Source organism: Dermochelys coriacea, chromosome 3 (genome assembly GCF_009764565.3).
Source record: "Dermochelys coriacea isolate rDerCor1 chromosome 3, rDerCor1.pri.v4, whole genome shotgun sequence".
Lineage (NCBI taxonomy): Eukaryota > Metazoa > Chordata > Testudines > Dermochelyidae > Dermochelys > Dermochelys coriacea.
The window spans coordinates 184,287,671-184,301,041 of NC_050070.1; the positions used below are offsets into that span (position 1 = coordinate 184,287,671).

The 13,371-nt window shown below is 42.0% G+C and overlaps 1 protein-coding gene and 1 long non-coding RNA gene across 2 annotated transcripts in view; one reads left to right on the top strand and one right to left on the bottom strand.

The window, feature by feature from the left end:
* The window catches only part of LOC119853209 (follicle-stimulating hormone receptor), a 155,361-nt gene extending 144,596 nt beyond the window's left edge, over positions 1–10,765 (top strand). Inside the window, 2 exon segments of the mRNA XM_038395966.2 lie at positions 8,613–9,526; positions 9,529–10,765. Of these exon segments, the coding sequence (XP_038251894.1) occupies positions 8,613–9,526; positions 9,529–9,845 (1,231 nt within the window). The 3' untranslated portion in view covers positions 9,846–10,765.
* LOC122459667 overlaps positions 1–13,371 on the bottom strand; it is a 1,177,620-nt gene that overhangs the window by 158,954 nt on the left and 1,005,295 nt on the right. The window lies entirely within an intron of this gene.

Sequence of the window (13,371 nt, forward strand, 5' to 3'; positions counted from 1 at the left end):
GAGTCAGCTGAACTGCCCGGCAATTGGTAGCCTGCTTGGTGGTTGCTGCACAGGGAACTTAGGGGAGCTTATAGGAGGACTGCTGCTCCATCCTGGTTCCAAGCCCCCACCAGCTAGCTCCAACGGGCTGCTCTTTCTGCAAGCAGTAGACAAAGCAGGCAGCTGCCAAACAACGTTATAAGGGAGCATTGTGCAATGTTAAACAACCATGTTCTTGAATTGATCAGCAATATAACAATGAAACGTTAACTGGGACAATGTTAAGTGAGGAGTTACTGTATTTGTTAACTCCTGCATCTTACTGTTATGGTCTACTGCTGCCACCCTATTTCTTACCAATTTAATAAATTTTATTTTGATTTTTTCCCTTTTCAGTTAATGGTGGCAAAGCAGTATTTTTTTTCAGTGCTGTGCTTGGAGACAAAATACAGCAGCTCAAAACCTTTTGTATCACCTCAGGAAGGTGGTGTTATTAAGACCTTGTCTGCACTACACAGTTTTTGTCGACAAAAGTCAGCTTTCATCAACAAAACAGTAGAGGCGTACAGACTACAATGCTCCTCCCATTGATTTAACTCTCCTGCTACACCAATAAAATAAAACCATCTCAAAGAGGGGCATAGAGCTTTTGTGACAAAGCTTGATCAATGCAGTGTCAGTGTAAACAGTGTTCTTGCTTATGTCACTCTAATAGGCCTCCAGGAGATTTCCTACAATGCCTCTCATGACCACTCTGGTCAGCAGTTTGAAATTGCTGCCCTAAAAGTACACAGCCATTTGCCCCTTCCCCATTTAAAGGCCTGGGAACTTTAAAAATTCCTCTTCCTGTTTACTCGGCATGCACAGTTCACACAGCATCTTCCCAGCTAACTGTGCCAGCTTTCTGCAGTGGATGATCTCCCACCTGAAGTACACCGGGAGCTGTAGGATCTGCTGGGTCTGTGGGGAAAGGAAGCTGTGCAGTCACAGCTTCACTCGAGCTGTAGGAAATTTGATACCTACAGACTCATTGCTAGTGGGATGCAAGAGAAGGGGCATGGAAGGGACATGCAGCAGTATTGTGCTAAGATCAAGGAGCTGAGGCAGGCATACCAGAAGGCAAGGGAGGCCAACCGTTGCTCTGGTGCAGTGCCGAAAACATGGTGCTTCTACAAGGAACGGAATGCCATCTTCGGTGGTGACCCCATCTTGACTATCAAGAGCCCTGTGGACACTTCGGGGGGGACTAGAGGTAGCGGCCAGTGGAGTCAACCCCAAGGACAAAGTGGTAGATGAGGAAATCGAGTTGGAGGAGGATATGGAACACATGACAGGGCCGTCCAGTGGAATGGTGCATCAGGACCTCTTTTTGACTCTGGAGGGGTCTAGCCAATCCCAACAGTCCAGCTCTAGCATGCATGAAGCAGGGGATGCGAGCTCTGGTAAGCATGCATTTTGCTTTGATACTGCACAGTGAGAGGAGATTGAGCTCCCATGTACTTTGTTATATGGTAAAGGAGGGATAAGGAACAGAAATTAACAAATGAGCCTATGCAGCTATGCAGTGGGGGGCCAGTGGAAAAGTTTGTCTTGGGAATCCTCCATAGTGATCTCTAGGAAACTTTCCTATAGGTATTCTCCAATCCTCTGCCAAAGGTCCATTGGCAGAGTTGCCTTCTTTATTCCCTGTAGGAAACTTTGTCATGGCAACCAGCAAATATTTCTTTAGAGACCAAAGCAGCACACAGATGAGCAGTATACAGACCTGGTCTGAAGCTGCACACATGCAGGAGATGCACCTTTGCATTCTGGGTTCCCTCAAGAGTGAGATATTGGTTTGATTACCCTAATTAGCACCTGGAAAAGGGTGCCAACATTCAGAATACTCTCCCCAGGCGTATGTAGTGTCCCTATTCACAAACAACCTTTTGTCCCTTCTTGCCCATTCCCCCTTCCCAACTCTTACCCACCATATTTCAGACTCTCACCAAGCTGTGTGCTAGCAAAGGGACAATGAGAAAGAAGTGTATGTAACTTTTGTGATTCACAGCTGTGAGTGAATTCACAATACTGTCTCTGTTCATTGTGTCTTTGGCTTCTGCAGATGTATTCTTGAGGACCCAGTCCTCCACACTGGTGGAGTGCCTCCACCAGACAAGGCGGTGAACCAGGAGGAGTAAGGAGGAGATGTTTTGCAAATTTCTGCAGTCAACAAATGCAGCAGATAGTGAAACAAGAACTTGGAGGGACACAATCAATGAAAGATTCAAGCTGGATAACCTGGAAAGGAGGGCCAGACAGAGGTGCTCAAATCCCTCATTACACTGCAGGCTTATCACATCTGTGCACAACTCCCCCTGCACCCAATGCAGAACTCTGTTCCATGCCCTCCTCAAACTCCTCCACCACATTCCTCACATGATCCCTGTCCCTTGCAGTACTCTGTGCACTCCACCCCTAGGGACTGGTTTCATAATGAAAGCTGGAGTTACAAGCAGCTGTGAGAACAATAACCGAGAGACTTTTCCTCATTACCATGTCCCCTGTTTGATAAAATGTTTGTGTATTGTCCTGCTATTAAACTTTTAGTCTTTGAAATAAAATGAGTCTTTATTTGTGTCATACATGTTAGTTAGTGCTGACATTCAAACACAGTGACTATAGGCAGGAATATTTGCTCAGTACAATTAATGCTCAGGAAGCAAGCACAACAGGGGTCATTCAAGGGAGCAAGCAAATATTGCCTGGCTGAATGCATCACATAAAGACACATTACTGGGAATAATTGTCAAAATGCTCCTTCAAAGCCTTCCTAATTCTAATAGCATCCCACTGTGCCTCTCTAATTGCCATGGTATCCGGCTGCTCAAAATCAGCAGCCAGCCGATCTACCTCAGCGCTTCACTCCTGCGGAACTTTTCCCTCTTTGCTTCACAAATGTTATGCAGAACACAGCAGGCTGCTGTGACTATCCAAATATTTTCCTCATTGAGGTTTAACCTGAGAAAAAAGACAGGGCTAGTGACCTTTTAATCTGCCAAAGGCACATTCAATGATCATTCAGTACCTGCTGAGCCTGTTGTTGAAGCGCTCCTTGCTGCTATCTAGGTTCCTGATGTAAGGCTTCATGAGTCACGGGAGGAAGGCGTATGCAGGGTCTCCAAGGATCACCATGGGCATTTCCACATCCCCAATTTGAATGTTCTGGTCTGGAAATAAAGTCCCAGCATGCAGCTTTCTATACAGTCCAGTGTTCCTAAAGATACACACATGCACGTTCCCTGACCAGCCTGCACTGAAGTCAGTGAAACAGCCCCAGTGATCCACCAGTGCCTGCAAGACCATGAAGAAGTAACCCTTCTGGTTGATGTACTCCATCGCAAGATGGTTTGGGGCCAAAATTGGATAGGTCTTCCATCTGTCACCCAACTGCAGTTTGGGAATCCCATTGCCTCAAAGCCATCATTTATTTCCTGCACATTACCCAGAGTCATAGTCCTTCATAGCAGGAGGTGATTAATGGCCTTGCACACTTGCATCACCATTTCCCCCACGATGCACTTTCCAACTCCAGACTGATTCGTGGCTGACACCAGAGTTGCCAGCTTCCACACAGCAATCACCACTCATTTTTCCACAGTGAAAGCAGCTCTCGTTCTGGTGTCCTTGCACTGTAGTGCTGGGACAAGCTCTGCACACAGTTCCAGGATGGTGCATTTGTGCATCCAAAAGTTCTACAGCCACTGCTCATCATCCCATACATGCATCAAGATGTGATACCACCACTCAGTGCTTGTTTCCCGAGCCCAATACTGATGTCCACCATGTGCAGGTGCTCTCTGAATGCCTGCAGCAATCTTGAATTATTTCTTTCAATGGCACACAGTAGGGAAGGCACCACTGATTCACTTTTTGATTCAGAACTCATGAAATATTGCAGGACCAGTCACATTGTGTTCATCACACTCATCACAAGAGTGGTCAGCAATTGAGAATCCATGTTTTCAGTCAGAGATGGCAGGTGCACAGTTTACATGGGCTGTTAAAAACCGCATGAAACAAAGTTGTAAACCCATGGAATGATGGGACAGAAAGAATTGCATCATGGGAGGGTGAGGATGTCCCGATAATGCACCGAATAGTACAGAATAGTGATATACTTTGAATCTGAACCTCAAAGTCATTTGCATGCACATTAGCTTAGATATTGGGTATAGGACAGGGGTGGGCAAACTACTGCCTGGGGGCCACATCTGGCCCTAAAGACGTATTAATCCAACCCTCAAGATCTCGCTGGGAATCGGGGTCTGGGGCTTGCCCCGCTCCGGCACTCCAGCTGGGGAATAGGGACAGGGGCTTGCCCTGCTCCACACAGCTCCTGGAAGCAGTGGCATGTCCCCCCTCCAGCTCCTACACATAGGGACAGCCAGGGGGCTCTGCACACTGCCCCCCAAGCACTGCCCCCCAAGCTCCCATTGGCCGGTAACAGCAGCCTATGGGAGCTGCAGGGGCTGCACTTGTGGATGGGGCAGTGCACAGAGCTTTCTGGCTGTGCCTTTGAGTAGGAACTAGAGGAGGGACATGCCGCTACTTCTGGGAGCTGCTTGACATAAGGGCCACCCAGAGCCTGCACCCCTGCCCCCTCCCATGCCCCAAACCCAAAGCCCCAGCCCCACCCCCACCCCAGAGCCCATACCTCTAGTCAGAGCTCTCACTCCCTCCTGCACCCCAACCCCCAATTTTGTGAGCATTCATGGCCCGCTGTACAATTTCCATACCTAGATTTGGCCCTTGGGCCAAAAGTTTGCCCACCCCGGTATAGGATGTAGCAGATACACCTGCTTCCATGTCAAAGCATTTTCTGTGTCTGACACAAGCTCTGTGTGTACTCAGGACTGTTCAATTGTTTTGAATGACATGTTCAACCCCACTGTGATGATTGTCTGATCAAGGACTACTCTTGATAAGTGGAAGAGAGATTATTCATCATCATGATGAGAGTACTGGTGTCACTTGACTTCATCATACATTATCCAAAGCCTATTATTTCTCCTTCAAGATTAGATCTAGGATATGATTTGTCAGGGAGAATAAACATTATCTACCTGATAACCTGGATTATGCATTTTTAAGGATGTTTGAGCCTTATGGTTATCACACGAAAACCCTCAGAGGATGTTCAGGGTCAGATCCTCAGCCCCATCTGGCTGCTCCAGTGATTCAAAACTACCCTAATGGCACTTAAGCAACACCCTGAGGAATCTGCTCTACTGGAGAATCTTTAGGTGGTGAAAGCTGCCACAGTGGCTCCTACACTATCCTCTCTCCCGGCAAAGCACCCCTACATGTCAGTGATCCCTGACTCCCAGAAGAACCCCTTTGGGGCTATGGGCAACTAATGTAAGTTACAGGATCCCTGTGGCTGTTCTAACTTGTGTAGGGGATCAAAAATGGACCAGCCTCAGGACCCAGGACTTGTAAAGATGGATTAAAGATAAGTCACCTTTGTCCTTCCCACCCAAGCTCCCTGGTCTTGCACAACACGTGGCTCAGTTGGCCCATAAGCTCTGGCCCTAACATCTAATTTTTTGAGAGCTTATGGCTAAAAATTATGGTCTATAGAATCATAGTACTAAAAAGTCTGCTGTTGATCTAATAAAAGATACACTACATTTTATACTAACTTGTATAAAGGTTTCCTTTGCAGGCTGTGTTGGAGGCCTTCCTTCATCTGTGATTCAAAAAAATAATTTCCTCCTATCTATATGTCCCTGAAGCTGACAATTCCCAGCAGAAACTTCAGCCAACTTCATCAATCAGTTTTGATTCTTTTGACATAAAGATTAGATTCTTTCTAAAAGAATCATGATGATAGGACTTTCTTCTTACATATGAAATTGTTTTTAGAGGACATGTCTACACTACAAAATTGTGTTGACCTAATTTACAGCCATCACAGTTATTAAATCACTTGTGTATGTGCACACTTGGGTCTTTGTGACAGTGGTGTGTGTCCCCAGCAGGAGCACTTGTATTGATTGTATTGTCAGTGTGGGGCATTGTGGGATGGCTCCTGAAGACCAATAACAGTCAACGTAAGAAACACAGTATCTACACTCACACTGTGTAGCTCTAATTGACTATAAATCTACACCACTAAGGAAGGTGGTGTTACTAAATGGACATAGAGAGGCACTTACGTTGGCAGGAGCCAAATTTAAGTGAAGACATTTGCGTAGCTAGGTCAATTGCAAGGCAGCTTATGTCGACCTAACCCTGTAGTTTAGACCAGGCCTCACTCTGTCACTTTTCAGTAAGCCTAATTACTTAGAGATAAGGAGTACTTGTGGCACCTAAGGCTCCTTTTCTTTTTTGCGAATACAGACTAACACGGCTGCCACTCTGAAACCTGTTACTTAGAGATAGTGTCTCGTATGGAATCTAGATTTGGCCCATTTATTCTACTGAGTCTATTTCTGAGCTCAAGGCCCAACTATCCCCTTTGTTTGCCTTGCAATATCGTTGGCTTTCTTTTCTTCATTTGTACTCTATGGTTTTGAACAGTTCATATTCTGTGTATTATAGGTTGCTAAACACAGATATATTTTCTCTGCTTCTAGGGGAGTATTTACTAAGTTGTTTCTTCCCATTTATTTGGGCAGTTTCATTTGGTAGATTGAGTACAAGGCTGGAAAAAGGAATTTCTGAGTTGTAAACCTAGTTCTGATGCTGGCTTTTGTACCTTGAGCAAGTTACTTTATCTGACTGTGCCTCAATTCAAATTCCTTTAAGGGAACCAGTGCCTTCTAAGAGAAACTTACTCTTGCTCTTCATTGTACAAGAACAGTAGCTATGAATGGTACTGTGCAAGAGAAAATTACTGATTTGTAATTATAGTTAAGTTTTCAAGATATTGTTGACTTTATAAACTATTTCCACTGTGGACATGCCCCTGAATACTTCAGGAAGAGCAACTTCAGAGAACAATTCAAATCCCTTTACTTTAAAAAAAGCAGATTTTAATTACCATGAAAGATAACTAAAATGATCAGTTACTCTATGGCACTGCGATGATGAAAAAGTACAGAAAATAATTCCAGACACAGGGTAATTTTTTTTCAAAAATGCCAAAGTGACTTAAGTTCCTAAGTCCCACTGGGACCCTTAGGCCCTCCCTAAGTCACTTTTGAAAATTATACTTAATTGCCACGGTCAAGAGGTACTTTGAACATTTTACTCTCATTCTTTACCATGAAATACTGTAATTGTCTGTGATTTCAATCTTACAGAGTGACTGGCAGTTTTATTTGATCTTTTTTCATGCTAAATACATTTTTGCTTTTAGGGGGAAAAATTAAATTGGGAAATGAAGAGCTAACATGTACCCCCTCTTTCACACTGAAAACTAGAATGGATCCCTTGCAATATATAATAATAACAAAAAAAGGATTTTTCAGGACAGAATGTTTAAATCTTGATTCAAATACTTGATTGATGAAACCCTCCTCAAAGACCAGCATGAAATCATATAATTTGAATGTTGTTTGCACAGCATTCTTCAAATTTTGCCCAACCTGTTGTGAAAAGAACCATAAGATAAAATTTTATATTTGTGTGTTGAGACAGACTGAGAGGAAAACAAATAACTGAGCCCTCACTCTTAAATTTTTCCATACTCTTTCTTAAGCGTATTCAACAGAGTATTAATGTTGAATTAATCTGGAGTGGATTCAGAATATATTTTGAGACAAAGAAAGCAGATTGATGAATTGTATAAATAAAGGAAGACTTGCTTTAGAAGAGAAGAACAGTAATATGTACTTTTTTGGGGATATCTAGGACCCTGATTCAGCAATATGTTTAACCACATAAGTACTCTTACTGGGTGCTAGAACAAGTTTTGTATTCAGTTGTATTAAGAAAATACAAGCAAAATGATTTAGTAGCAGACATTCAAATCTGCTATCTATAAGCAGAGGAAGTAATTTACCTGTAATTAATTGTGCTGGTCAAATCTGCATAAGTTGAGGAAAAGATGACAGTGAATGTAATTTGCTTATCTGGAGCATCTTGTCTCATTTGTCTACTTTTGGCACCCTCTTTTGGACCATTATACAACCTCCCTACCCGTTGGCTTCCTTGGTTTGTTTCTTGAGATGCACACCAAATTCTGGGAAGAGGATATATATTTCAGTCCCTTTGCATATAAAGAGATTATTAGAAAATTTCAATGGAAAACTAAAACAAACATTCTCATTTTTTTTTACATTCTCCCTGCTCTCCCCCATTTGTCAACCAGCTGTATGTTTTGCAATGATATTTTGTCATTGTTTATGTGATTTCACCCCAAGCTATACTTTAGCACCTATAGGCCCTGACTCTGCAAACCCTTTTACACATGCTTAACTTTATGCATTACAGTAATCCCACTGAAACCAATGCAATTACTCATCTCTGTAAAGTTAAGCATGTGCATAAGATTTGCAGGACTGCGGCCTCAAATCTTGACTTGGGGTAAATAATCAGTTAAGAAGGGCAGAGCTGTTAATGGGAACTGCATGATATCTCTTATTTATTCTATTTCTTCTGCTGTATTTTTTAGGCACTAACTATATTCTGTTCTTCCATTCCAGTTCTGCATTGCATCCAATATGTAATAAATCTGATGTCATGCAAGATGCTGATGAGCAGCCTGCGGACAGGATGCACAGAAGATCTGCAGCTGAGGACTACATTTCCAATGACTACATAGCTTTTGACTCACTAGAAAATGAATTTGACTTTGACTACGGCTTATGTAATGAAGTAGTACATGTGGCTTGCTCTCCTAAGCCTGATGCCTTCAATCCTTGTGAAGATATCATGGGATACAATATTCTCAGAGTCCTGATATGGTTTATCAACATTCTAGCTATCACCGGGAACATCATTGTGCTGGTTATTTTAATAAGCAGTCAGTATAAACTCACTGTCCCTCGGTTTCTAATGTGCAATCTTGCATTTGCAGACCTATGTATAGGCATCTATCTGTTGCTGATTGCATCTGTTGATATACAGACCAAAAGCCAGTATTACAACTATGCCATAGACTGGCAAACTGGTGCGGGATGCAGTGCTGCAGGGTTTTTCACTGTGTTTGCAAGCGAACTTTCAGTTTACACACTGACTGTGATCACTCTGGAAAGATGGCATACAATCACCTATGCCATGCAACTGGACCGCAAGGTTCGATTTCGCCATGCCATGGTTATTATGATTTTTGGTTGGATGTTTGCCTTCACTGTGGCCCTTCTTCCCATATTTGGAGTTAGCAGCTACATGAAAGTCAGCATTTGCTTGCCCATGGATATAGAAACACCCCTTTCCCAGGCTTATATCATATTCCTTTTAGTACTGAATGTTCTTGCATTTATGATCATCTGTGCCTGTTACATCTGCATCTACTTTACAGTGAGAAACCCTAATGTAATCTCTTCAAACAGTGACACCAAAATTGCCAAGCGCATGGCTATACTGATCTTCACTGATTTTCTGTGCATGGCACCAATATCTTTTTTGCAATATCGGCATCACTCAAGCTTCCTCTCATCACTGTGTCCAAATCCAAGATCCTCCTAGTTTTGTTCTATCCTATCAATTCATGTGCCAATCCTTTCTTGTATGCGATTTTCACAAAGACCTTCCGCAGGGATTTCTTCATTTTACTGAGTAAGTTTGGTTGCTGCGAAATGCAAGCCCAAATTTACAGAACAGAGACTTCTTCATCTGTCCATAATTCGCATATGAGAAATGGCCATTGTACTCCAGCTTCTAAAACCAGTGATGGAACTATTTATTCATTAGTTCCTCTGAATCACTTGAACTGAAATATTTGTGTGGATTTACGTATATGGCAGCATGATTGTTTTTAACTGTGAATTTGTAAAATGATTTTAACATAACATGTAAAGTTATATTTGAAATGGAAAACATTTGATTTTCTGCTGTATATTTTATTTTTTATAAACAGCCAGCAAAAGTGACATATCATCTTCAGTTCTTGAAGGACAACCAACAAAACTTCAGTTAACACTGTCTTTGAAGAATTTCTCAAGAATTACATAAACTCTGGAGAATGTCTTTTCTCCCCACACTTTTCTAAAGTTGTGCTAGGCTATGTAATGCATTGTGTTTGAGAATTCAGTGTTGACTATCAATGGCTGAAAGAAAAAAATACAGAATTAAAATGTTTTTCTGAGAAACATACTAGAGGTCTTGTTAAGGGTACAATAATTTGACAAAGTAGTAATACATACTACACATTTAGCTGACAAGAGCTAAAGTTCAAGATTATTTCACCACCGCACAATGGTATCGGAAGAGGAGATTTTGGTCCACATTGTTTTTGTTTCCATCACCAAAGCAGTAGGCTAAAAGGCACCTTCAAGTCAGTACTGGTCCAATTCTGATCCAAATCCATGTGGGACGTGTCCCAGTGTGCACATAAAAGTCCATTAGCAAATGGTTGATGCACTTTTCCTTAATGAGCTGAACGTCGTTGCAGAAGTCACTCTCATTTCAAAACAACATTGGTTGAATCTGGTGATTAAGAGTATTTGTGACTTTGTACCACCAGATTCTGACACGTGAATGGACAAACACCTTGACCCTGCAAGTCCCTGTGGGCACCTGTAGCCAGCTGCATTGAACTTGAGGGAAGAGCACAGGCTGCAGGAGGACAGAGTTTGGAGGAGGCAACAGCCAATCTGTATGAACATGATTTGAATGTAAGCTGCAGTTGCAGCATCATTGTACGTAGTTCTCTTAATAAAGAGCCAAATTTGTTTTCGAAACATGGAGTTCTCTCATGTTATTATTCAGCACTTGGTACATGAAACAGTGCTCAAGAGTGAATGCAAGATGGTTGTTCTCCAGAACAAGTTCAAGGAGAAGCTAAGGGTACAAGCTAGATTAAGCATTAGAACTTACATTTTCAAAAGCGATTAGTGATTTTAGGTGCCTTAATTTTTGACTGACGAACTTAAGAAACCTTAAGAAGACATGATTTTCAGAAAGTGCTGGATATCTGCCATCTGAAAATCAGGCCCTTTAAGGTGTCTTGAGACACCTAGAATCACAGATCCCTGTTGAAAATTTTCTCAGTAGTAAGTATGGTATTTTCCACACAAAGAAAAGGAGTACTTGTGGCACCTTAGAGACTAACAAATTTATTTGAACATAAGCTTTCGTGAACCTCAGCTCACTTCATCGGATGCATCCGATGAAGTGAGCTGTAGCTCATGAAAGCTTATGCTCAAATAAATTTGTTAGTCTCTAAGGTGCCACAAGTCCTCCTTTTCTTTTTGCGAATACAGACTAACACGGCTGCTACTCTGAAACCTATCTTCCACACAGCTGTAGTTAGTCTCAAATTCACTTTGCACTTGGTTTCCTTACTCACAAGTGTGAAATGTCAATAAGGGAGACTGGACATGTTGGGAGACCTACACTTAGGTGCAATCCTCATCTTGTTAATGAGGTGGTTAATTCTACATTTCTTCTTAAATTTTTCCCCTGCTACTTGGCAGGAGTAATATAGCAACCACACATCAGTGTTCTCATTTATGTAAGAGCAAGTTCCCCTCATGCACCAAGTCCTGCTTTATAACTGCAAAACTTTGTACCTGTGTAGTGCAGGTTCAATTCCTTAGTTTTTGAGATTATAACTTGCCCAGAGTTCATAGAATTTAAGGCCAGAAGGGACCACCACAGATTATCTAATCGATACCCACACACTAAATCTCGCAACCAAAATTAGACCAAAGTATTACAGCTCACAAGACACCAGGCTATTATTTGCCACAGAGAGAGAGAATCTGAGGGACCAAAGTGCATCAATGCCCAAGGCCACTGCAATGGCAGCAAAATGATTAAGTGAGCTATACCCAGATAATCCTGGCAAGTGACTTGCACTCTGTGCAACTGAGGAAGATGTAAATCACTACCAATCTGTCCTGGAGGAAAATGCCTTCTTGACCCCACATATGGTGATCACTTAGATCCTGAGCATGTGAGCAAAAACCAGCTAGCCAAGGACCTATGAGAGAGGGAATGCTCAGTGCCACCTCAGAGCCCTGGCCCACATTATCCAGTGTTCCATCTCCAGCCATGGAAAAGTGTTCTCTGCTTTATTATTCTGTTTAATAGCAGAGACAAAGATTTGAATTTTTTAGAAAACCTATGAATTTGATCTTCATAAAACATTTTATTTTTTGGGTATTTTTCCCCTTTGGAAAGCAGAAAGCTGCTGTCCTTATCCAGCCTTCTCATTTGCCCAGTAGGATTATTAAGCCAGAAAGAGAGGCCTCCCATAAAGTAATATATGTTTTGACTGTTCAAAAAACCATAGTGGATAGTGTTCATCTAATTTCAGGGTATTTCCTTTCTCATGTTATTTCAGAAAAAAACTACCAAGGAGCTTAAACTGCCAGAATTTAATACATGAGATAAAATATGTTTTTTACCCAGAGGGGTGTTACACTATTATTTAAAGTTATTACACCAGATGTATTCAAACTACATGTTTTTTCCAAATGAACATCTTTTACAGTATTTTGTGTAATGGCCACAGATAAAATTGACATCGTTTGGTGCAAAAAAGGTACTTAGATTTCATTCAGATTCAGCTACATTATTTCCAAGGCTGATTAAACTGTTGTCCTAAAAAATGGAAGTTGTATTCAGCCATCTCCCAAAGAGTGTGATGGCAAGGAAGGTAATGGAAGGTTCCATTAAAAGGAACTCCAACAGATAGTGCTGGATAGAAAATTTAGAAAGGGGAAAACAAAAAGCTGTTATTACAAAGCTTAATATTGGGAATTGGAGCCTTGAATCAGCAGGTAAAGAACTTGATAGTCCAAGTCCAAAAATTAGAAAGGAAAAAAATGGCTGGAGGAGCAAAAAGAGATATACAAAATACATGTGGTATAACCTAATGAGACATTTTTGGAAAAGAATGAAAGCTGTGAGGCAATCAGAGAGGAATGTGACCAGCTTGGAAAACAAGTGGCAAACTTACAAGACCAGTTGTGGAAATGCCAGCATGATGAGAGGCAGGGGATCCTAGAGGGTTTCCCACAGGTAATAGCATAACTAGGGGATGTAATTGTGAAGCAGGACCCATGCAGGTTCCTACAAGGGTTACTACTGAGACCCATTCCCTTTGCATCTAGGAGCTGGAATCCCTTGTTAAGGTCTTCAGACACCCTCTTAGGGATAGATGGCATAAGTTTACTCAGTGCATGTTGAAGGGAGTGTGCCACTGTGCCTCCAGGATCACAACTGAGAATACCAAATTCAGGACAAGCTGCTGAGAAAAAGGGCAGACACCCCAAAACTAGTGGTTATTCTTCC